This window comes from Oncorhynchus clarkii, chromosome 9 (assembly GCF_045791955.1).
Source record: "Oncorhynchus clarkii lewisi isolate Uvic-CL-2024 chromosome 9, UVic_Ocla_1.0, whole genome shotgun sequence".
Classification (NCBI taxonomy): Eukaryota; Metazoa; Chordata; class Actinopteri; order Salmoniformes; family Salmonidae; genus Oncorhynchus; species Oncorhynchus clarkii.
Window position 1 is genome coordinate 51,398,667 of NC_092155.1, and position 27,021 is coordinate 51,425,687.

Genomic DNA, 27,021 nt, shown 5'->3' on the forward strand with positions numbered 1-27,021 from the left:
TGTATATAGAGATGCTATGCACTGGGATTAACGGTGTGTATTTAGAGATGCTATGCACTGGGATTGACGGTGTGTATTTAGAGCTGCTATGCACTGGGATTAACGGTGTGTATTTAAAGATGCTATGCACTGGGATTGACAGTGTGTATTTAGAGATGCTATGCACTGGGATTAACAGTGTGTATTTAGAGATGCTATACACAGGGCCCTCAGGAGAATGGCTGACCTAGAAAGCATCTTTATGCCTCTGATTTTGTGTTGATGTTCATGTGGGTATGAGTATGTGTACATTGGGTGTGAGAATGACATGTAGCTATGATTGATTGATTGATTGATTGATAGATTGATTGGTTGATTGATTGACTAGCTTGTGTAATATCTGTAGATCTGTTTAAGCAAGAGCCGTGCCCGGGTATACATAACGCAGTCCTCAACAGTATCCTGTGTTTGTGTGCGTGTTTATATTTCTCTCTGTGTCTTATTTCAAAGGGGCTTCATTAGCATGGAAAACGTATGTTTACATTGCCAAAGCACGTGAAATAAACAAGAAACAAAAGTGAGAATTAACAGCATCATCAAATGAACAGTAAACATTGCACTCAAAAAGGTAATGACATGTCAATGTTATTGATATTATCAGCTATGTACAGGGTTTTAGCAATATGCAAATAGTTGTAGTGTGAATAGTGGGAGGAGATAAATAAAGAGATAAATCTTGTTTGTATTTACTACGTTGTTTGTCCTCCACTGGTTGCCCTTTCCTCATGGCAACAGGCCACAAATCTTGGTGCTGTGATGCACATTGCGGTATTTCAGATATGGGAGTTTATCAGTGTTGGATTTGTTTTCAAATTCTCTGTGGGTCTGTGTGATGTGTGGGAAATGTGTGTCTCTAATGTGGTCATATATTTGGCAGTAGGTTAGGAAGTGCCTATGGCGGCGTCGCTCAATAGTAAGGCTTTGCCTTTCTCTCTCTCTCTCTCTCTCTCTCTCTCTCTCTCTCTCTCTCTCTCTCTCTCTCTCTCACCCCCACCCCCACCCCAGGTGGGCCAGTGGGTTAGATGCCACTCCCTGGCCTGACTTCTTTGTTTGGCCTCTCCGTGAGGAGATAAGGACCCGGGCCTCTTTGTCATCCAGCCAGCCTAGGGAGAGTAGTAGACCATGGCCCCAGCTTGGTCTGGTTCTCTGGCCTGGAGGTTAGCCCTGGAGCTCATCCAACCATGGTCCAACCATGGTCCAACCATGGTCAGCAGGAGAGCAAGGGCTCAGGGAAAGGCGTTAAACACACCTTCCTTCTCCACTTACTTCAATCCTTCAGCCAGCTGTGGATGTCATTTTTGTTGTATTCTGGGTCACTCTCACCAGCTCTCACTTTTCAGGGAGTGTATGTGTATGGCAGCCTGAGTGACTGTCTGAGGCAGGAGTTGTGGATACTGTCGTTTCAGTGAAGTAGCTCCTGGCTAAGGACTAGTAGGGATCAAAAGCTGCTGCACCTGTTGGTTACACTACCACAGAACGACCTAACTCAGGTCTGACTCAGCTACTCTGTGGATTGGTTGTATGCTTAGGACCGGAAAGCCCTCACACACACACAAATGTGCCCGTACTGTACACGCCCAGACTCATACACGCCCAGACTCATACACGCCCAGACTCATACACAAAAACAAATCCCTTTGGTCCGTTCACTTAGCTGATCAAAAATATTTGACATCATCACTGATTTTCCAGGTTGGAGAAAAATACTGCTTTGACCTACAGTGCCTTCAGAAAGTATTCATACACCTTGACTTATTCCACATTTTATTGTTTGCAAATGTATAGAATATAAAATACAGAAATCAAATTTACTTAAATATTCACACCCCTGAGTCATGTTAGAATCACCTTTGGCAGCGATTACAGCTGTGAGTCTTTTTAGGTAAGTCTCTAAGAGCTTTGCTCACCTGAGTTTTGCTCAGAAACATTCATTGTCGTCTTGGTACTGTAAGCTACTCCATTGTAGATTTGGCCTTGTGTTTTAGATTGTCCTGCTGAAAGGTGAATTCATCTCCCAGTGTCTGGTGGAAAGCAGACTGAACCAGGTTTTCCTCTAGGATTTTGCCTGTGCTTAGCTCAATTCCATTTATTTTTATCCCAAAAAAAACTCCCTAGTCTTTGCCGATGACAAGCATACCAATAACATGATGCAGCCACCACCATGCTTGAAAATATGAAGAGTGGTACTCAATGACGTGTTGTGTTAGATTGCCCCATACATAACACTTTGTATTCAGGACAATAAGTTAATTTCTTGGCCACATGTTTTGCAGTTTCAATTTAGTGCCTTATTGCAAACAAGTTTTCTGGAGTATTTCATATTCTGTACAGGCTTCCTTCTTTTCACGCCACCATTTAGATTAGTATTGTGGTTTAACTACAATGTCGTTGATCCATCCTCAGTTTTCTCCCACCACAGCCATTAAACTCTGTAACTGTTTTAAAGTCATTGTGAAATCCCTGAGTGGTTTCCTTCCTCTCTGGCAACTGAGTTAGGAAGAACGCCTGTATCCTTGAAGTGACTACATTGTGACTACACTGTATTGATACACCATTCAAAGTGTAATTAATACCCACCATACCCTTCTTTGCAAGACATTGGAAAACCTCCCTGGTCTTTGTGGTTGAAACAGCGTTTGAAATTCACTGCTCGACTGAGAGACCTTACAGATAATTGTATGTGTGGGGTACAGAGATGAGGTAGTCATACAAAAGTCATGTCAAACACTATTATTGCACACAGAGTGAGTCCATCGCAACTTATGTGACTTGCTAAGCACATTTTTACTCCAGAACTTATTTAGGCTTGCCAAAACAAAGGGGTTGAATGCATGTTAACTCAAGACATTTCAGCTTTTCATTTTTAATAAATTTGTAAACATTTCAAAAAAACATAAATCCACTTTGGGGATATATTTTTTTATTATTTAACTAGGCAAATCAGTTCTTATTTACAATGACAGCCTAGGAAAAGCCTTGCTCAGGGGCAGAACAACAGATTATTACCTTGCCAGCTCGGGGGATTCGATCTAGCAACCTTGGGCTTAATGGCCCAAGGCTCTAACCACTAGGCTACCTGCCGCTTCTAGGCCAGTGACACAAAATACATTTTTTATCCATTTTAAATTCAGGCTGTAACGCAACAAAATGTGGAAAAAGTCAAGGGGTGTGAATACGTTTTGAAAGCACTGTATTTTTCAGTATACAGTGGTCATATACAGTACAGTCTTCAAATCTTAACTACATTTTCCATGTTCCCCCTCTCTCCTCTCCAGCTGTGACTGGGTGGAGATCTTGGAGCCGCGCTCGCAGGAGCGCATGTACGTGAACCTGGCCTCGGGGGAATGTGGTTGGGAGCCCCCCCCAGGCGCCGCCGTGCGCCAGTCCGACGGCAACCAGTGGTGGGAGCTGTTTGACAGCCACAACAACCGCTTCTACTACTACAACAGTGCCAGCCAGCAGACGGTTTGGCACCGGCCCCAGGCCTGCGACATCGTGCCCCTGGCCCAGCTACAGGCCATGAAGAGGAGCTCAGAGACGGGCCTGAGCGGCCCCATCAAGCCCCAGAGAGGGGGAGGAGAGGGCCGTCGCACACCCCTACCTAACCAGGCCTACCCCATGCCCCCCTCCCAGGACCCTGACAGCAGCGGGAGGTCGACCCCGTCTAAGGGGCTCTGTGACAGCCTGGAGAACAGGAAAGATACCCCCAGGTAACCTCTCTACCATAACATACACCATAAAGATTTACAATGTTTACATTTACTTACAGTTTTTACTCAGCTTGACCACAGTAAGTCAAATCACTGCCGCACTTCATATAGAGCTGCAGTCACTTTCAGAAGGGGTAGCAAGTAATGATCTAGTCGTAAATATATCAGAAACTAAAAGCCCAGAACAGAGCAGCACGGCTGGCCCTTAAATGTACACTGAGGGAAAATATCAATAAAATGCATGTCAATCTCTCTTGGCTCAAAGTGGAGGAGAGATTGACTCCATCACTACTTGTCTTTGTGAGAGGTATTGACATGTTAAAAGCACAAAACGGTCTGTTCAAACAGCTAACACACAGCTCAGAACTAGGGCTAACACACAGCTCAGAACTAGGGCTAATACGGTGACCGTATTACCACCACGCTGGCGGTCACGAGTCATGACGGCAGTCAAATTCCACATGACCATTTAGTCACAGTAACTAGGCTTCTCCAAGCTCTGATGCTGAACATTAGTAGCCTTTTAAACTTGCTAACTTCCTGGTGCTCAGCACTCTATTGTCCCTCTAATCACTCTGACATCAATGCAAATGTATTCGAACATCTCATCAAACAGCCCATGAGCTCATGTTGAGCAACATTTCTACAGGCTATGCAATCGCATGAGATCCCATCAGAGTGATCCCATCAGCTTTATATAGGCTAGACTTGCTATAATTATTTCTCCACCTTCGTAATATTAAGCAAATTGCTTCTCTTTAAAACAGGAGTAAATGAAAATGAACCACGGGACAAGCATCCTTCATTCGCTGTCTGAGGGCAGCCCCTGTTCAATACAGGTGCATGATAGTGGTCCATTCTAAATTAAAACTAGTTTCACACATATATTATTTAGTATATGTAAAGACAAGATTAAATTAAGAATAGTGTGATGGGTGACAATATTAGCCTATGACTTGTGATTGATATATTATCACTTGTGAATGATTCCCAGTTTAGGGCAAGAAACAACGCATGCTTTTTTTTGGTGACTTTTTCAAATTGTAGTTGCACAATTCATGTAGCCTAGACTATATGTTTTCATAAGGTTTGTATCACAACTAAGGTGGCCAAATAACTCATATTAAGCACATGATTCCGCTTTACAATGGGTGTAGTGCCTAACTGGCATACATACGCAGAGCGAGTGTTTTCAAGTTTGGGGAAGCTCATTTTCACCATAAAAATGCACCTTTATAATAAAAGTATTACATGCATAATTGCATTTGTTTTCCTGCTAATGGAACATTTGCGCCCTCTGTGTGTGCACATTGCTGTGAAGAAATAGCCTATTCGTTTATCAAGGTTTTAAGCTAACCGTTCTCATCTGTTGCATCAGCCTCATTGCTTAAAACTGTTTTTTTGATGATAGTATTCATTTTGGATCTATCACATCCCACAACTGTCCCAGATTATGTTTGGAATATTTATTTCTCGCACAGAACAGAGGAAGTCAACTTTTGTACTATGGGGGATAGACCCGATCACGTGACTGAGAATCATGTGAGTGAGAGGTGATTCGAGTCATGTGAGTGAGAGGTGCTTCGAGTCATGTGAGTGAGAGGTGCTTCGAGTCATGTGAGTGAGAGGTGCTTCGAGTCATTTGAGTGAGAGGTGCTTCGAGTCATGTGAGTGAGAGGTGCTTCCTTCGAGCCATGTGAGTGAGAGGTGATTCAGCACGCAGCCGAGAGAAGAGAATTATAATTATTATATTCAGCCCAAGGGCACAACAGCCACTGGCCACAAAAGGCATGGATTTTTTTAGGGGGCATTACGGCCACACAAAGGGGATGCAGCTGGAAAATTTGAGGCATTATCAAGTGCTTGTCAAATTGTGAATGAGAGACTGATGAAGTGTGTGCAGCCTGTGCAAGTAACAAAGCAGAGCTCATGGCTTTCATGCTACTTTTAAAAAATCAGCATTTGAGTCGCATCATGCCGCCTTAGAATGTATTACAAATCTAAATATATAGCCCAACTAAAGTTGCATAAATGAAGCATATAAGAGTACCCATTTCTTTGTTAACCGCTCAACACAGAATAGAACTCCATCAAAGCATTTCGAGAAAATATCCTTTCTATTTTATTCATCTATCTTCATTTTTATTCTTCATACCATAAAATAAAATAGCGGCGTGTAATTGTCTTGTCTGCTAAATGAACAAGTGTAGCCCACAAGACATATCACCAGGGGTCACCAGGGGTCTCTTCACAGTCCCCAAGTCCAAAACAGACTCTGGGAAATGCACAGTACTACATAGAGCCATGACTACATGGAACTCTATTCCACATCAAGTAACACAAGTGAGAAGTAAAATCAGATAAAAAAAACAGATACAACAACACTTCACGGCACAACGTGGGCAGTGAAGACACACACACACACACACACACACACTCTTCACACACACACACACACACACACTCTTCACACACACACACACACACACACACACACACACACACACACTTCACACACATTATAATGTTGTGGTATTGTGGATTTTATATTGTTCATTTGTCTTGGCAGCAGATAATAGGGAATCTAATAAATACTAAATACTAGCCTGACTCAACCCTAGATACAGTAGAAGCTCTGTCCACGTAGTTGTGGGATTCCTCCTTTAGTCTACTCTGCTGTTGCTTCCAGGATGGCTGACTCTGCAGCCGTATGGATCTCAGTGTCAGTTAGCTGGGCTTATCCCCTCCTTCATCTACAGACGTATTACTGTGGATTAAGCCTCCTGCCGTGCTCAACCACATGGCTCTATCATTTCACTTTTGCTTGGCTTCAGCCAGCACTGCTCAGCCTTATCTCTTGACTTGCCTAGTTAAATAAAGGTTAAATAAAAAAATGTCCCAAAAAAAATCTACTCTATATCACATACGTGAAACGGCTCTCCTTCCTCCTCCAGTTAAATAGTGTATGGCCGACTCTCGCAGGTGCTGCGTCAGCTTCATTTAAACAGAGAGAGAAAACATTGAGATGCAAGTGAAGCGGGTAATATAAAATGAGATGTCTAGACGAGATACAAAATTGAGAGGTTGGAGGAGAGAGCTTTAACAGATAGAGTCACAGAGGAGGCAGAGAAAAGTGGTTTGAGATAAACGAGGACAGAGTAGGAAGGATGGTCAGGGACATGGAGGATGTCCTCAGTGTTTTGGAGCGCTGTCAGTGTTGATGAACATGAGAGGCCTGCTAGAATGAGATTGTCTGCAGATGATAATGGAATTGTTTAATCACACTGTCTTTGGTCAATTCTGCCCATGTGTGTACAGGCTGAAAACCCTGGGTTGGGCACAATCTTGACGATCTGGATCTAGGCTTGATCTGAGCCTGTCTGTCTGAGCACGGGCCAAACTCTCAGCATTGCAGCGAATACAATTTAGCACAAGCTAACTTGGTTTAATCGCTAAATTTGAGCCCAGGCAATTTCTGTTTTGCTAACTGACACCCAGGCTAGCTTGGAGCTAACTTAGTGATAAAATGAGTGAAGAAAATTGTTTCTGTGAAAGTTCCCAGAAAATTTGTTTGGTTAGCGGAAAATATTGTCATAACAAAAAAACTGTCCAGTCGTGCTGATAATCATAGAATGTTTGTATAAAACATTTGCCTAATGTTGCAGGAACATTCCTAGTTCTGGGAATTTTCACAGACACATCTTTGCTGGGAAAACATTACTGGTACGTGGTGCTATTACATTACCTGGAAACCTAATGAAAAGTTTCGGGGAATGTTCTGTGATGGTTGCTACAGATGTGCACAACATTTTTGTGATCGTTAGAACATTTGAGGGAAAAAATAGATTTTGTTATCAAAAAAAGTATTGTTTTGGGAGGTTATCATCCTAATGTTAGAATAAACCCTATCGGGTTCTGGGAATGTTCTGAGAATGTTCCCGGTTTGCTGGGCTTACTACTACTAACACTTATTATGCTTTAAGCTATGGCTGATTCTGATTGCTAGGCTAACTCAGAGCACATTTAGCAGTATGAAAGAAAATCTGACTAAGTTTTTTTCTTCTCCTCAGAAGTGATTTCCCATCTTGTTTTACTTGGCAGCTCTCTTCAGCTCTCTTTAGCTTTACAGATTATTCTCCGCTTCCCATCTCCTTCCTGTGTGGAACATGACAGTGTGCCTTACGTCTCACCTCTGGGAGTGGGCGACTCACACGGTAGCCCTCAACACATGCAGTCAGACAGGAAGGAGATATGCTCCAATCATGGGGAATTACTTAATATTTCCTTCTGTACTCCCTTTCTCACTTACCCTATTCAGACAGGAAATGCCCTACGCTACTGTCTATCAAATAGGAGCTGTATGAGAGTTGCTATAAGAACAGTTCAGGTGTCTAGTGCACTGCCTAGCACACAGCCAAATACGCTACATTGAATCGCTTCATATTTTGCCAACATGACTGTTTTAGTTCCTCAAACGTGTTTACCCTTTGACACACACTCCCAAGTTTGCAAACACAGTACACACGCACAGACACACACGCACACACACCTGTCATGGTTAGAGCGAGGGACCGGTAATGAGTTGTATTGATGGTTTAGACGTTACAGAATCACTTCCTCCTACGGAGTAGTTCCACACCCAGTACAGTAGGAGGAGTACCCATATATGGACTGCAGCAAATATAGGGACTCTCTCTCTCTCTCTCTCTCTCTGCCTCTTTCTGTCCATCTCTCTCTGTCTCTCTCTCTCTCTCTCTCTGTCTCTCTCTCTCTGTCTCTCTCTCTCTCTGTCTCTCTCTCTCTGTCTCTCTCTCTCTGTCTCTCTCTGTCTCTCTCTCTCTGTCTCTCTCTATGTCTCTGTCTCTCTGTCTGTCTCTCTGTCTCTCTCTCTGTCTCTCTCGCTCTGCCCCTCTGTCTCTGTCCCTCTGTCTCTCTCTATCTGTCTCTCTCTGTCTCTCTGTCTCTCTCTCTGTCTCTCTCTGTGTCCTTCTCTCTCTCTCTCTCTCTCTGTCTGTCTCTCTGTCTCCGTCTCTCTCTCTCTTTGCCCCTCAGAAAAGGGTACTGAGTGGTCTGGCTCCCCCGTCAGTGAACCCAGAATAAGCACTCAGCCTCTTACAGACAGCTTTCCCTAAGGCCACTTACTCAGCCCTCTACTGAAGTGGAGGTGTTGGGCCTGGGGGTCCTGCTGCCCACCAGGCAGAATGAAGACGGCTGATATGTCCAGAGGGAGGGCTACTGTTACGCCAGTTTATACAAAAACTCATTTACCGTTAGAAAGGGGTCTATCTCTCTGTGTGTGTGTGTGTGTGTGTGTGTGTGTGTGTGTGTGTGTGTGTGTGTGTGTGTGTGTGTGTGTGTGTGTGCGCGTGCGTACACCCATTTGTGTGTGAAATTGGGTCAGAACCAATTCCACTCACACACTCCATGACTCCCACGCTGAAACATGGCATTAGGTTACAGGCCCTCAGACAAGGTCTGCGTTGTATCTACGACACCAAGGTCTATTCCCCCACATCCCTGTTTTTCATATCAGTCTGGAATGAGTGGTAGGAAAGCCCCCCGCCCCCCATTCTCTGCTTACTTCCACTGACATATACTCACATCCACTTCATGGTTAGATATTTTGTGACAGAGCTCACTGTACCAATCAGGAGAATTGCAGTGGTCCCTTCAAGAGAATGTAATCCTCTCTGCGGTGAGGACATTGTCAGTCTGTATCCTGTCTCTCCACCTGGTCTAGGGTGTCAGTGTCAGTGTGGACTCTGAAGTGTGTTAGTCATTGATTGACCTCTTATCTCATGACCTGGTGCCCTCCGCAGCAGTCCGGTAAGGAGGGGAATACCTCACCCTCCCTGGGTAAACACCAGGTCACTCAGACCTCACTGGGAGTGTGTGCTGGAGAGGGGAGAGGAGGGGAAAACCTCACCCTCCCTGGGTAAACACCAGGTCACTCAGACCTCACTGGGAGTGTGTGCTGGAGAGGGGAGAGGAGGGGAATACCTCACCCTCCCTGGGTAAACACCAGGTCACTCAGACCTCACTGGGAGTGTGTGCTGGAGAGGGGAGAGGAGGGGAATACCTCACCCTCCCTGAGTAAACACCAGGTCACTCAGACCTCACTGGGAGTGTGTGCTGGAGAGGGGAGAGGAGGGGAAAACCTCACCCTCCCTGGGTAAACACCAGGTCACTCAGACCTCACTGGGAGTGTGTGCTGGAGAGGGGAGAGGAGGGGAATACCTCACCCTCCCTGGGTAAACACCAGGTCACTCAGACCTCACTGGGAGTGTGTGCTGGAGAGGGGAGAGGAGGGGAATACCTCACCCTCCCTGGGTAAACACCAGGTCACTCAGACCTCCCTGGGAGTGTGTGCTGGAGAGGGGAGAGGAGGGGAAAACCTCACCCTCCCTGGGTAAACACCAGGTCACTCAGACCTCACTGGGAGCGTGTGCTGGAGAGGGGAGAGGAGGGGAATACCTCACCCTCCCTGAGTAAACACCAGGTCACTCAGACCTCACTGGGAGTGTGTGCTGGAGAGGGGAGAGGAGGGGAATACCTCACCCTCCCTGGGTAAACACCAGGTCACTCAGACCTCACTGGGAGTGTGTGCTGGAGAGGGGAGAGGAGGGGCAATACATACAGCATGGGAGGTTACTGTGTGTCACTCATACAGGTAACTGCCAAAATAAAGGAAACACCAACATAAAGCGTCTTAAAAGGGTGTTGGTTCACCACAAGGCAGAACAGCTTCAATGCACCTTGGCATAGATTCTACAAGTGTCTGGGACTCTATTGGAGAGCAGCGACACCGTTCTTCCACGAGAAATTCCATCGTTTTGTAAAGGGTCGATGTGCAGAAGGTGGGACGGAGTCAGGCGCAGGACACAGAGAATGAGTAATAACGGACTTTTACTCAACTAAAACAACAGAATATATTCCACGGCGGGGGAAAACAATCCAGCTCACAAAATAGAAGCGACAGCTAACACAGAACAAACACAAAACCATGTGGGAAACAGAGGGTCAACTAGGGAATAAATAACCATGTAATGGAAACCAGGTGGGAACCAGAGGGTCAACTAGGGAATAAATAACCATGTAATGGAAACCATGTGGGAACCAGAGGGTCAACTAGGGAATAAATAACCATGTAATGGAAACCAGGTGGGAACCAGAGGGTCAACTAGGGAATAAATAATCATGTAATGGAAACCAGGTGGGAACCAGAGGGTCAACTAGGGAATAAATAACCATGGAATGGAAACCAGGTGGGAACCAGAGGGTCAACTAGGGAATAAATAACCATGGAATGGAAACCAGGTGGGAACCAGAGGGTCAACTAGGGAATAAATAACCATGTAATGGAAACCATGTGGGAACCAGAGGGTCAACTAGGGAATAAATAGCCATGTAATGGAAACCATGTGGGAACCAGAGGGTCAACTAGGGAATAAATAACAATGTAATGGAAACCAGGTGGGAACCAGAGGGTCAACTAGGGAAAAAATAACCATGTAATGGAAACCAGGTGTGTACAATAAAGACAAAACAAATGGACAATGAAACGTAGATCGGTGGCGGCTAGAAAACCGGTGACGTCGACCGCTGAACGCCGCCCGAACAAGGAGAGGCACCAACTTCGGCGGAAGTCGTGACACGTTTGGTGTTTTGTTGATAGTGGTGGAAAACGCTGTCTCCAGAATGGCATATTGTTGGCATATTGTTTATATCGCTTTCATGCTCATCAAACCATTCAGTGACCTCTCGTACCCTGCTGATGGGGGCATTGTCCTCCTATGGGGGCATAGGCATGGTGTCCAAAATAATGGCCTGCCCAGTATTTTAATACATGACCCTAAGCATGATGGGATGTTAATTGCTTAATTAACTCAGGAACCACACCTGTGTGAAAGCACCTGCTTTCAATATACTTTGTATCCCTCATTTACTCAAGTGTTTCCATTATTTTGGTAGTTACCTGTAGAGCGGGCGAGGAAGGTTGGCTGGCAGTTGGCTGAATCCATTTAAAATATGTGCTGAGACACGGACATGCAAACACCTAGTGCATTCACATTACTGCCAAACCTGAGGAAATCCTCCTTTCTCCTCTACCTCTGCTTCATATCAACATTCACAAAGAAACAGCCTCTCCCTCTCTGCCAGCCATTGCCCCACTCTCGTTGGTGATATCATGGCCTCTCCAGGTCATGAGTTTATATACAGTTACTATGTGTCTTAACACGTTCCTTTTCAGTTCTACATATGGACTCTGCTACTTGTTCAAACTGAAAGGTTTTTGGCACTCCTTCTCCCAGCCTGTTGATACAGACTAGTTTTCTCTCTTTCTTTTTTTTCACTCTCTTTCTTTTTGACCTTTCTCCCTGTAAGGGTGGAAGGAGTGTCATAGCAGCCCTGGTTAACAGATTGAAACCTGTTGGCTCAGCTCAGAGTCCTCTACCCGGGGATAGGGCAATGGAATCAGCCTTAAATGGTAACACACGTCCTCTCGTTACGCTCTCTTGACAGGCAGATTAGGAATTCTGGGATGCTGACTTGCCCAGCCCCAGTGGATGATTGACAGTTCTCGTTAAGCCACTGGGATCTTTTCTTTGGGAAAAGTTAGAACCTCACTCAATACTCAGATTTAGCTTTAGACTTTAGTCTCTCCCTCTCCCTTTCCCATCTCTGTGTGTGTCTGTGTGTTTGAACTACCTTCATCTTAGGGACAGATCAAAATTTACGGGGGGCTGGTCCAACTCAAGGTGTCATAAAAAAGAATACACCCCCCTCCACAGCATTACAAATATTTTCAAATGACCCTCCCCATGTACTTCAAAATAAATTGCACACCCTCCCCCTCATAGAATTAACGACCACAAATAACAATAACTCTAGTAACCCTGTGTTAATAAATGTGGATATCGACATTGCCACTTCAGCATGCTTTTGTGGCACAGTCGATGCCACACAGGGCTACAGGCCAGAAGGTTGAGGGTTCGCCGACCAGCACAGACGAGCTCATTCTCCCTGCCTGATTCATTACACTACGATCAGCGCCGGCTGCACACAATGATCAGCTAGAAGGAGGTCAGCTGTTCTACATGTTGATGCCATATTTAGAATTGTATAAAATATATGTAACAAGTTTTCCACCAACAGGTTTCTGTGCCAATGCACCACACAACCAATAAACAAAGCATACTGACTAAGGGCAGTATATCATGGTCATGCGTTTTCAACACCACAATAAATAGACTAGGACAATCTCTACAAACAGAACATACATCCCTCCCTACCTTGTAGGTTTACCCAGTATCAAAGGCTTGGCTTGACAATCTCAGAATGTCATTCAACTTTTTGTTTGATTTGTAACAGATGATGAATTGGCCGCTGCACAGTTTGTAGTAGTTTGTCAGTCAAAAAAATGCATATTTACACAAAGATTTTTTTTAAAGTAACGGGGATTGCACAATAAAGTCATGGACTTATTTCCATTTGATGTCCCTAATTTTACATAAATACATAGACAATTACATAGATACAGACACATTACAGAGATAGATGAAAAATGCTCCACCTCAGATGAGTATGAGGGGGGAGTTTAAGTACAGTTCTTAAGAGCTTGTTTGGCTGGTAGCTTATTCTTTAGATGTTTGGGGCTGCTGGTGAACCATGATGTGCAGACGTAATCAAAGTGACACTGGACTAGCACACTTGCCAGAGTCTTTAGGGTGTCTATAGCTGGGTTTCATCCAATTGGTGAAAGAGTTTACATTTGGCAGCGAACATCATGACAGGGAAGATTTTAATTTACCGGACATTTGAAAAGGGCACGGACATTCATATGCATTCAGATCCGACCTGGAGCAGCCAGCGCCATCAATAAACGAGGGATGTTGGCCTAATGAGCCACATTTACATGTCCTTAAAAACAACTATAACAAATTACAAAAACACTACTCCTTGTGTTTCGATGTGTAGCATATGCAAAACTTTATAGCCACTCCAATACCTTGACTGCGTTGTCCTTAAGCCATTCTGCCACAACTTTGGAAGTATACTTGGGGTCATTGTCCATTTGGAAGACCCATTTGCGACCAAGCTTTAACTTTCTGACTGATGTCTTGAAATGTTGCTTCAATATGTCCACATACTTTTCCTGCCTCATGACGTCATCTATTTTGTGAAGTGCACCAGTCCCTCCTGCAGCAAAGCACCCCCACAAAATTATGCTGCCACCCCAGTGCTTCATGGTTGGGATGGTGTTATTCAGCTTGCAAGCCTCCCCCTTTTTCCTCCAAACATAACGATGGTCATTATGGCCAAACAGTTCTATTTTTGTTTCATCAGACCAGAGGACATTTCTCCAAAAAGCACGATATTTGTCCCCGTGTGCAGTTGCAAACCGTAGTCTTTTTATGCGGTTTTGGAGCAGTGCCTTCTTCCTTGCTGAGCGGCCTTTCAGGTGATGTCGATATTGGACTCGTTTTACTGTGGATATAGATACTTTTATACCTGTTTCCTCCAGCATCTTCACAAGGTCCTTTGCTGTTGTTCTGGGATTGATTTGCACTTTTCGCACCAAAGTACGTTCATCTCTAGGAGACAGAACGCGTCTCCTTCCTGAGCGGTATGACGGCTGCATGGTCCCATAGTTTTTATACAAATGAACATGGTACCTTCAGGTATTTGGAAATTGCTCTCAAGAATGAACCAGACTTTTGGAGATCTCCAATTTTTTTCTGAGGTCTTGGCTTATTTATTTTGATTTTCCCATGATGTCAAGCAAAGATGCACTGAGTTTGAAGGTAGGCGTTGAAATACATCCACAGGTACACATCCAATTGATTCAAATGGTGTCAATTAGCCTATCAGAAGCTTCTAAAGCCATGACAACATTTTCTGGAATTTTCCAAGCTGTTTCAAGGCACAGTCAACCTAGTGTATGTAAACTTCTGACCCACTGGAATTGTGAAATGATCTGAATGTAAATAATTGTTGAAAAAATGACTTGTGTCATGCACAAAGTAGATGTCCTAACCAACTTGCCAAAACTATTGTTTGTTAACCTGTCTAGGACACAGGTTCCGCTAACAGAACCTCCCCCAACATTCCGCTGAAAAGGCAGCGCGGGAAATTTAACTTTCACACAAGTCCAATACAGTAAATGAAAGATAAACATCTTGTTAATTTACCCCTCGTGTCTGATTTTTAAAATGTTTTACAGCGAAAACACAACATATTTTCATGTTAGATCACCACCAAATCCAAAAAAACACACAACCATTTTTCCCAGCCAAAGATAGAGTCATAAAAGCAGAATTAGAGATAAAATTAATCACTAACCTTTGATAATCTTCATCAGATGACACTCATATGACATCATGTTACACAATACATTTATGTTTTGTTCAATAATATGCATATTTATATCCACAAATCTCGGTTTACATTGGTGCCATGTTCAGAAATGCCTCCAAAATATCCGGAGTAATTACAGAGAGCAGATAACAGAAATACTCATCATAAACTTTGACGAAAGATACATGTTTTACATATAATTAAAGATACACTGGTTCTTAATGCAACCGCTGTGTCAGATTTTTTTTTAACGTTACGAAAAAAGCATAGTATGCAATAATCTGAGACGGCGCTCAGAAGTAAATATATTTCTCCGCCATGTTGTAGTCAACAGAAATACGAAATTACATCATACATATTCCCTTATCTTTGATGATCTTTCATCAGAATGCAGTGCAAGGAATCCTAGTTCCGCAATAAATCGTTGTTTTGTTCCATAATGTCCATTACTAGTGTCCAATTAGCTACTTTTGCTAGCACGTTTAGTTCACATGTCCAAAAGCTGGAGCTGGTCCAGGCGAACTCGGACGAAAACTTCAACAAGTTATATTCCAGGTCGAATAAACTGGTCAAACTAAGTAGAGAATCAATCTTCAGGATGCTATTATCATATATATCCAATAACGTTCCAACCGGAGCATTCGTTTTGTCTACAGAGTAATGAAACGCAAGGCGATATAATGACTACTGCGTGTAACCAGGAACTGGCATTCTGCCAGACCAGTGACTCAAATAGCTGCCATCCGGTCCCACATCACACTAGAGGTTTCATTCCACGTTCTACTGACTGTTGACATCTAGTGGAAGGCGTAGGAAGTGCGAACAGATCCATATCTTATTTGGATGTGAATAGGCGATGATTTGAAAATCAACCAGCCCCAGAATTTCCACTTCCTGTTTAGAAGTTTGCCTGCCCTATGAGTTCTGTTATACTCACAGACATAATTCAAACAGTTTTAGAAACTTCAGAGTGTTTTCTATCCAATAGTAATAATAATATGCATATATTAGCATCTTGGACAGAGTAGGAGGCAGTTCACTATGGGCACGCAATTCATCCAAAGTGAAAATGCTGCCCCATATCCCTAAAGGTTAACAAGAAATGTGTGGAGTGGTTGAAAAACGAGTTTTAATGACTCCAACCTAAGTGTTGGACTTCAACTGTATCTCTGGGATCCACTGGACATGGTTGTAATTAATGGGGGGGGGGCTTGTTTGTGTTTGTGTGTGTGTGTGTGTGTGTGTGGGGGGGGGCTTATTTGTGTTTGTGTGTGTGTGTGTGTGTGTGTGTGTGTGTGTGTGTGTGTGTGTGCGTGTGCGTGCGCCTGTGTGTGTGTGTCTGTTTGTTTATCTGTGCCCTAATCAGGCTTTTGCTGTGTAGGGGGTCGTCCCCCTTTCCTGTGACATATGGGTCTTCTCCCTGGCTTAGCGCCCACCCATCCTTTTGTTTGGTCACTATATACCAGCCATGGATGAAGAACAGGCCGTGTGACGTTCACTGGTTTGTTTTGTTTGTTGTTTATTTATTCTGTACATCCCTGGTTGAAGATGAGGTGACCTGGTGACTCATTGGCACAGATATCGTTCTCTGGATGGTGAGTGCTTTCATACTGGGAATCATAATGCTTTATTTCGTCTTTGAATCTGGTAATTTGTTGAATGTACAGTAGATACATGTAGATGTGTTTTTGTTGATGAGAGAGAACTGTGACTTTAAATTGGTGCATCATAGTGTGCAATAGTGTGTAATGTTGTTTCTGCTGATGGCTTTGTCTGTGATGTAGAAGGCGTTCCCGCTTCTCATGTTTGAAGAGGAGACGGCTACACTGGAGGTGCTCAGAAAGAACATGTGGCCCTCAGCTCCTCTCGTCCTCCACAAAGAGGATTTGGGTTGGGAATGGTAATCTGGGAAGTGCATTCTGGTATTATCTCCCTCCGTACGGGCAAATCTGGATAGATTGGATGGTCGGTGTAAACATCTTTCGTTTCCTCAGCGAGAGAACAATGGGTGAGATTACGCCAAGCTGTTTTACACCGAGAGATCAAAGGAACCAGCTCAGTTGCTGTTGCCAATGTGGACAAAACAGCCCACATCATAACAGTGCTTCTGCCCTATCTTTATAAACACACTACTCAGTTAATGGTAGAGACATAGGACCACGGGACCTTACGAGGGTTTTGTGTTATGTTAATCCACTTATTTGTTGAAAATATGTTCTATTTTTCAATCCCCAAACCAAACACTAATCCACTGAGTTCCATGTGAAGTTGTCTCCTCATACGGAGTGTGGTTGTTGTCGTTTCTTTGTGTGTGTAAAGTAGGTTTTCTGTTCACCCGGAGTTGATATTGTCTGACCTGATCTAATCGGTAGAAGAGTTTCCTCTTAAGCCCTCCTCTGTGCTGCAGGTCCCCTGTTCTCCCTGAGAGGTTGTCTTTGTCTTTATTTCTCTATCTCCGCCATAGAGACACATCTCAGCCTGCCTGGGCCCTGTGTTCTCCAGAGGGCTATTTTACGTAACAGGTTTGAGGAGTTAGAGAGTTGACTTTGGTCGTCTCTGAGTTCAACTCAGGATAACCGGATAGCCAGGTACATTTCGATGGCAACGAATCCTTCAGAACTAACGTGCTCCGGGGTCATGCTTGCTCAGAGCTCGATTCCCTCCCTCTTGCAAAGATTGCGTCATCATCCCCTTCGTTTGAGGAAGAATGATTAAATATTTGATTAATGAAATGTTTTAATGTGTTAAAAAATAGTAATGTTAAAATATATCACCGTACACATTTTAGTAATGACCGGATGGTTTGAAGCTTCACGCACACTAAAACATTTGTATGACATCATATATTCATTTTATCGATAGGAGTGGGGGGGGGGGGGGGGGGGGGGTGCTTGTGCATTGATAAGCACACCAAAGACGGCATTAAAGAAAGACAGCGCTTCTAATAGCCTATTTCACACCATAGCCTGCTGAATTTGCAAGATAACTTTTCTTTCATTCTGATTTCAACACTAATTAAAATGTGTGTGTGTGTGTGTGTGTGTGTGTGTGTGTGTGTGTGTGTGTGTGTGTGTGTGTGTGTGTGTGTGTGTGTGTGTGTGTGTGTGTGTGTGTGTGTGTGTGTGTGTTTATCCTGGGCATGGGGCCCACGGCTGCGCTGGGGAGTGTGGCCCACTGTGCTCAACTTAGCTTTATCAGGCTGTTGAACAGGAAGAGATACCCTATCAGACACAGAGGGAACTAACAGACTGCTCGAACACAATGGTCCACCCAGGCTGGGGCTAGCCAACTACACTCTACTCCACCATTTACCATGAAGTTGAGAGGAGACTAGGGTGCGAGGACTGGAGTGCCGACGTCACATAAAATTACATTTTTCATGAAAAACTTCTGATTACAGCATCCAAACAATAACAATGTCCTGTGTATTTGCAGATTATTCTTTGGGTGCTGAAATCAGTCGTTTTTTATAAAAACGTCATTTTATGTGACGTCTGCGCTCCAGTCCTCCCACACTAGTCGCCTCGCTACTTCATGGTAAACGGTGCAGTAGAGTGTAGTCTGCTAGGGCTGGGCTGGCAGAGCATGTGCAGTTTAAACACAACTCTCTTCCATGTATTTCTGTATATTTTCACAGGGTTATTGGATGTTTCATGGCTGTGTACCCCCTGCCAGGATGGCACTATAGACTAACAGAGTGGTGACAACGAGAGTCTGTAGTATGTCATTGTCAGGTGGTGCCATCTACAACACTCCATCCGGTACTACTGAACTCGTTCTGTTTATACTGTTTATACAACAGACAATTACACCCAGTCTAGTTTCCAGCTAAGCCTAGATGGCACCATCCCAAAAAGCTGTCAAGTCCCCTTCTGTCAGCTGTCTAATCCTCTTCCTTTAATTCTCTCAGTCTCTCCTTTATACACTATGTCTTAGAAGGACAGTAGAAAAGTGGAGAACGCAATAACTGATCTCAGTTCTCATAGGTTGTGTGTGTGTGTGTGTGTGTGTGTGTGTGTGTGTGTGTGTGTGTGTGTGTCTGTCTGTCTGTCATGGGCTGCCCTACTGTACATACAGTGACAGATAAATATTTTAAGACAGATTGTTGTGAGAGATCCCTAGCCACAAAGGAAGTGTGAGAGCTATGTTCTGTTCTGGCATGCTATAGTTTTATACCAGCACGCATGTCCACTGGTTAACACACTGTGTGGATAGGCTGAGTTTAGCTCACATGACTGAGTTAAGCTCATAAACTTCTGTATATTTTACATTTTCGGACTCCCTCTTGTGTGATGACTCCCTATGCCGTTGGATGATCAATTCTGGATGGGAAATCGTAATTTGCTAAGCATATGAACTGACACACAGTCTGTACAATGTAGGATGCTCATGCTGCTGGAGAGAGAGGGGGGGGCTCTGATACCACGGCAGGGAGCTACCAGGGACAAATTGGAACTCGCTGACTGTTAACTTAATTTGACTCTCCATTCTAAAGGTTCTTAACTTTGTTTTCCCTCTCCCCTCCGGCTCTTCCTCCTGATCCTCCTCCTGCTCCTCCTCCTCCTGCCTCTCCTCCTGCCTCTCCTTCTCCTCCTGTTGCTCCTTCTCCTGCTCCTCCTCCTTCTCCTCCTGCTCCTCCTCCTGCCTCTCCTCCTCCTGCTCCTCCTTCTCCTGCTCCTCCTCCTCCTCCTGCTCCTCCTCCTCCTTCTCGTCCTGCTCCTCCTCCTTCTCCTCCTGCTGCTCCTTCTCCTGCTCCTCCTCCTCCTCCTCCTGTTCCTCCTCCTGCCTCTCCTCCTCCTTCTCCTGCTGCTCCTCCTCATTCTCCTCCTGCTGCTCCTTCTCCTGCTCCTCCTCCTTCTCCTTCTGCTCCTCCTCCTGTTCCTCCTCCTGCCTCTCCTCCTCCTTCTCCTCCTGCTCCTCCTCCTTCTCCTCCTGCTGCTCCTTCTCCTGCTCCTCCTCCTTCTCCTCCTTCTCCTCCTGCTCCTCCTCCTCCTGCTCCTCCTCCTACCTCTCCTCCTCCTGCTCCTCCTTCTCCTGTTCCTCCTCCTGCTCCTCCTCTTCCTCCTGCTCCTCCTGCTCCTCCTCCTCCTCTTGTTCCTCCTCCTGCCTCTCCTCCTCCTGCTCCTCCTCCTTCTCCTCCTGCTGCTCCTTCTCCTGCTCCTCCTCCTCCTGCTCCTACTCCTGTTCCTCCTCCTGCCTCTCCTCCTCCTTCTCCTCCTGCTCCTCCTCCTTCTGCTCCTTCTCCTGCTCCTCCTCCTTCTCCTCCTGCTCCTCCTCTTCCTGCTCCTCATCATCAAAGTTATCCTCTAAAAGCTCAGCTGCAGTGATAGCCTTTGACAATGCTGTAGAGTCTGCTTGCACGTGTAGAGTGATAGGTTAGATGTGAATCATAACAATCATATGTGTGCTTGCTTATTTTCACACGGGCACATCTATGTGCACCCTTGTCATATTAAGATATTTGGATGATTTATGAGTCATTTGTGTATTGAAACAGGGACATTTGATAGAGTATTTTTTTTCCACTGCTCAATTTGTTTTTGATTGCCTTGAATTTTTGACGTGAGACCTTTGCATATGCATTCCAAAGATGAACTTTCTCTTTTTGCCCTCTTCTCCCCCTTCACCAAACTCTCTGTTGCTGTCTCTTCCTCTGCCTCTTGCTGCCCTGCTGTAGGATTATAAGACAATGATGCTTCAAATCAAATCCATTGCTATTGGCCACATACACATATTTAACAGATGTTATTGTGGGTGTAGAGAAATGCTTGTGTTCCTAGCTCCAACAGTGCAGTAGTATCTAACAATTCACAACAATACACACAAATCTAAAGTAAAAGAATGGAATTAATACAGAAAATAAATATTAGGACGAGCAATGTTAGAGTGGCATTGACTAAACTACAGTAGAACACAGTATATACATTTTGAAATGAGTAAAACAGTGTGTAAACATTATTAAAGGGCTTTGCTTGACTCTCTGGTTTCGATGGGTTTGAGCGATGATAATGTTTCACGAATAAGATTGACCACTGTGGCCCTTGGGTGTGTGAGTGGTTGTTATGGTCAGAATGGGTGTGAGTGTGAATGGTCACTATGGTTCATAGAGAGGAGACTGGTCAGTGTGGTTGAGAGGGGTCCTTTAGGTCCTTAAGGGTGTGTATGCATGTTCAGATCAGGAACACTCCCCATGCTGTGGTATTCAACCTCTGGTCCAACAATAACAATAGGCAGAACAGAACCCACCCACAAACAGGATGGGAATACACACAATACAGTACTGACCCGCTGACCTGTTTCTCTCTCTCTCTCTCTATTTTTTGGCATGGGAAACATATCTTTGCATTGCCAAATCAAGTGAAATGAACCATCTCTACCAATCTCTTTCTCTTACTATATAGGCTTACCTTTGTGTCTTGCTCTTAACATACACAAAGCCCTCTGTCAATGAGGCGGCTCCTGTTCTAAAGCTCATGCCTGTCATTGGGAGATGGACCGGCCAACGATGAGGACAGCTGAAGAGGGGGATAACAGAGAGAGAGGGAGAAGATGGGTGAAAAAAGCCCTGAGAAAAGGAGTGTGAATTTTCCCCGGTGTTAGTGGCTGGGCTGTGGGGACACTGTATGGTTTTGTCTGCAGGCAGTGCTTAGCCAAACAGGATTAGAGGAGGAGAGGAGGCTCCAATAGCAGAACAAAGCAGCTCACAGAGAATGTGATCTGGGCCTGGCTGGTGCTGTAGGCCTCCCTCTGGTACTGCACCACCATCCAGAGAGACTGTAGTCAGCTCCAGAACTCCACACTACCATCTACTGTCCTCACAAACTCCCACTCATCCCCATGCCCCATTTCCCTCCCAAACCTTCCAGTGACCCTGGCATTACCACCACATTCCCCCAATCTTACTGCCTTGTTTCAATAGTCTCACTGCCTCCATATCCACGCGCCACAAATGACCAGGGATGTATCTATTCCCCCAGCCGCTGACTGGCTGGCTCTGCTCAATAAGATCCCACATAGAGCAGCACAGTGCAGACCTCAGCCAGTCAGTCAACCCCCACGTCACATTCCATACGGCTGCTCTCCTCATTGACCCGGTACTAATGAGGTCAAGATGGAAGGTAACTGGCTGGGCCATAGAAATAGAATGAATTGTAGTTCTGTGGCATGGTAACTCACTTCCTGGTTGAAACTCCAGTCCTGTCTCACTCAACACACACCTCACCTGTGTGACTGCCAACTGACAGGGTACAGCAAACACACACACACACACACACACACACACACACACACTGTATATTCTGAGAATAATCCTCTCTGACTTGTCTTTGTAATAGGTGTAATCAGGGATGAAATGAGCATGTCCTCAGTCTCTAGTCTGCTGACAGGGCTGACACGTCTATCTAATAGGAGGTGGGTGATGTTGCTAGGCAGCTGTTAGCCTGTTCCACACTGAATACAGTAGAGATCTGATCATCTGAGCCCATGGCATGGCAGACATGTGACTGTGAACTGGGGTCACTCCTCTGTATGGTCCTTACTATCACAACCTGCCAGAAAGAGGGTGTTCCTAATGTATTTTCCCCTTAGTGGAAAAGCCCAGAGGTCATATTCTGTACAGTCGATCCCTCTGTGGACAATATCAGAGCCGGACTATTCTATCTCCCTGGCAGAGGTCTACTCCCTCAAGATATATGACTGTTTGTCCATGTGTCATGACATTCTATCAACTTCCTGTCATGTGTTGCACATTTTCCATAGTCCTTTCGTGGGCGTGTGTGTCCTCTGTCCCCTAATCAAATCACTGTGATAGTACTGTAACTTACTTACTCCCCTGTATCCCTACATGCAGACATGAGCTCATCCCCTGGACGGCCTACCCCATAGATAGAGGAGCAATGTTTCCACATCCTCCACCCCCCATTCCTCCTCCACCCCCCATTCCTCCTCCACCCCCCATTCCTCCTCCACCCCCCATTCTTCCTCGGTATAATCTCTAAAACAACAGACCACTTTAGTGTAATGGGGTTATTAGAATCACATTTGAAATGACATTTTGACACGAGTACAAAGAGACTATAGTTGAGACAGAGGGAGGAGGTTTGCTCTCTGATGTAGAAACCTCACTGCAAATGATGGGTTTCTGTAAAGGGAGAGCGCTTTAGATTGTTTCTCATAATCTATGAGGGTGGGAAGTTAGAAGATAATGACAGTGTCGGTGTGGGTTCCTGTGTGTCTGTGTGTGTGGTCCTGTCTGTCGGTTTTACTTGTCACACTCTAGGAAGGAGGAGCAGCTGTGAAAGTTTCACATCCTTTCAGGGCTCATAACTCACACCTGGACGTCCAATCACAGCCCTGACCTGCCAGGCTGCCAACAGATGCTGTCATATCACAGCTCTGTCCTGTGTGACTGTCGCCAGAAACCAGCCAAACAGAGGCCTGGATTAGAGGTCACCAGGGATCGAATAAGTAATCTGGTCCTTAGGTCACCACAGGGGTCAGTGTTGGGTTGTTTCATCACTAGGGGTCAGCATGTCTGGCCGTGTGTTTGTCCATGGCCGTGAGAGAGACTACGTCTCTACAGACAGTGTTTAATGTATGTATTTATTTGTGTTTCCCGATCAGTAGATTCTGTCGTTTTTTTCTGTGCTGTGCTCCGATGTGAAAGCTGTGTTGGTATTTCCTGTTTTCGCTGTGGAGCGACGCCCTTTGAACTCTCCAACAGGCGCTCCCCCAGGACAACCCCACACTTTACACTCTGGGCCCCATCCCTCAGGGAAACAACAACACATTCACTCGTGGATGTTTGTTTTTAATCAATATCCCATAAGGTATTTAGATTTTCTTTTCAAAATATTTGTCTCTGACTGCCATAAAGTGTTACAGTCCGTTTCCTGTCCACATGTTAGCACCCCACACAACAGGCAGGCACTGAAATCACACAACCTGAATAACTGGCACAGCATCGTGGTGCTAACTAGTGACATCAAGGCCTCCACAGTGTCAATGTGAGAGAAACAGAAGAGAGAGAGATGTATACCCAATGTATGACCATATTAGAGAGACATATTTCCCTCAGATGACACAGATCCACAAAGAATTCGAAAACAAATCCAATTTTGATAAACTCCCATATCTACTGGGTGAAATTCCACAGTGTGCCATCACAGCAGCAAGATATGTGACCTGTTGCCTCAAGAAAAGGGCAACCAGTGAAGAACAAACACCATTGTAAATACATCCCATATTTATGCTTATTTATTTTCCCTTGTGTACTTTAACCATTTGTACAGTGTTACAACACTGTATATATATATATATATATATATATATATATATATATATATATAATATGACATTTGTAATGTCTTTATTGTTTTGAAACATCTGTATGTGTAATGTTTACTGTTAATTTTTATTGTTTATTTCACTTTTGTATATTATCTACCTCACTTGCTTTGGCAATGTTAACACATGTTTCCCATGCCAATAAAGCCCCTTGAATTGAATTGAATTGAGAGAGAGGAGAGGTGTTGTTCTGATAGCTTTATGACTTGTTCTCCCTGAGCATAACATCTTGACACATCACACCATTGTGTGAGACCTTTTATCTGGTTCTTTGTAGCACAGAGAGTGTCTCTTCGCGAGAGACGGTTGCTATCTGTTGTGCCGGGGTCATAACCGGACAAATGTTTTTCTGCTGGGACTTTTAGGAGAACTACTGTGATTTCCCCATCTGATAACCCCACAGAGTAGAGGCAGCCCAAAAAGCGAGGGAAGGATAGTGGTTGGGTGGGGGGGGGTCAGGGCTGTTTTGGTTCTGCCAGTCACCATGTTTCAGTTGTCCATGGGCCCCTGACACTGTATTTCCTTTGCTGGCTGAAAAGATTGTTGACATTTGGAACAGCAAGATAGGAGCCACAATGTGTGGGAAAAAACACGAGAGAGAGAGTGAGAGACATTTGTAATGTCTTTATTCTTTTGAAACTTCTGTGAGTGTAATGTTCTAGAGAAAAGGTGTGGAGATTGATTGAAGGTTTTCTGTTCTGGCAAGTCCATCAATCTTTGTGAGAAGGAGAGAGGAGACATGAGGAGAGAAATAAACAGGTGAGAGGTGGAGAGAGACAGAAACAGAGAGGGTACTAGCCTGCGTTGGAGAGAGGGTATTGTAGTGGTGAGAGTATGATCCTTGAGAGGGCAGTGAGTAGTGGAGTACTGTGAGAGGAGAGTAGAGGAGAGTAGAAGAGTGGAGAGGAGAGGAGAGGAGAGGAGAGGAGAGGAGAGGAAGCTCAGTGTGGGGAGCAGGCCTCGGGGAGGGGGGGGGCTATTGTTTCACATGCTGAGAGTCTATCAGAGAGGAGAGCGAGGCTGAGTTGGAACAGACTGTAATACAGGGGAAGGGCCAGGCTACAGCACCGGCCCCCGCCTTTCTTTCCTCCGTCTTTCCCTCGGTCTCTCGCTCTCCTTTTTTTTACTCGCCTCCCAGCAACTCCACAATAAACGTAGACGCTGGTGGCAGTCTACAATTAAGAGTAGCTGTAAAGAGCTCTGGAGCCTTGACGCCTTCGTGTTTTCACTGCAGACACACACAGCGGGACCTGGGTTAGGTTGAAGACGCTGGCTGAATTAGAACACCATCCTCTCTCTGGGACACGCTGGCAGAGGTCGGCTCTTGTTTGTTTTGTTTTCGTCAAGGAGGGGGTGTAGCAGGGTTCACACGGGTACTGAAGGGACACCCTGCTGTTACAGCGGTGTCCCGTGCCAACACAGAGGCACGAGGTGGGGGGGGGGGTGAAGTTACCTTCTGATCTGTTGCGCGGGACGAAGACCACCTTCCACCTCTCATTGTAGGTCTTTACTCAGGTAATGCTGCGTGTACATCCCTTGACCTAAAGAAGATGTCCTTATGGACTGAATGTTAGACACGGCAGACTCAGACTGTACAGAGCTGTTGTGTTGTGCTTATGGACTGAATGTTAGACACGGCAGACTCAGACTGTACAGAGCTGTTGTGTTGTCCTTATGGACTGACTGTTAGACACGGCAGACTCAGACTGTACAGAGCTGTTGTGTTGTCCTTATGGACTGAATGTTAGACACGGCAGACTCAGACTGTACAGAGCTGTTGTGTTGTCCTTATGGACTGACTGTTAGACACGGCAGACTCAGACTGTACAGAGCTGTTGTGTTGTCCTTATGGACTGAATGTTAGACACGGCAGACTCAGACTGTACAGAGCTGTTGTGTTGTCCTTATGGACTGACTGTTAGACACGGCAGACTCAGACTGTACAGAGCTGTTGTGTTGTGCTTATGGACTGAATGTTAGACACGGCAGACTCAGACTGTACAGAGCTGTTGTGTTGTCCTTATGGACTGACTGTTAGACACGGCAGACTCAGACTGTACAGAGCTGTTGTGTTGTCCTTATGGACTGACTGTTAGACACGGCAGACTCAGACTGTACAGAGCTGTTGTGTTGTGCATGTTTTTGGTTTATTAAGTCTTATTTTAGCCTTACTCAGGAGAGGCTGTTTTGAGTCAGATGGATTTGTTCTAGAAGTGACAGCGTGTGTACTGATGGCGGGAACAGCGATTAGAAAGGTTTTCGTCGGGGGTGGCTTGCTCCACTGTGCCTTCGCCTCTGTGGGATGTGCTCGGGTGGGTTTCCTGGCTGAGAGAGGTGTGGGGGGACTTTGAGTGTGGTTATGCTGTTTTTACAGTAAACATTAAGCTGTCATCTGAGCAGGCTGTTGGAAGAAAGGGTACGTTGTGTGAGAGGAGGTGAGAGTAGAGTGCTGGTTAGATTAGCTCGTTGGCACTGAGAGATTATCCGGTTGCTTGTGGAGTGTGCAGGGCTGTAAGCAGGACCTGTGGTCTGCAGGCTGAGTGGGCTGCACCGCTAATGAGCCAGAACA

The 27,021-nt window shown here is 45.1% G+C and overlaps 1 protein-coding gene across 3 annotated transcripts in view; it reads left to right on the plus strand.

Moving 5' to 3' along the window:
- Positions 1-27,021, plus strand: part of LOC139416506 (Rho GTPase activating protein 46b) — a 92,348-nt gene that overhangs the window by 34,803 nt on the left and 30,524 nt on the right. For 2 of the 3 annotated variants that reach the window (XM_071165187.1, XM_071165188.1), the window contains exon 2: positions 3,315-3,749. In XM_071165187.1, the coding sequence (XP_071021288.1) occupies positions 3,315-3,749 (435 nt within the window). Of the gene's footprint in view, positions 1-3,314; positions 3,750-25,662; positions 25,968-27,021 lie in introns of those variants that run through there. The other variant, XM_071165189.1, reaches the window with a different exon arrangement.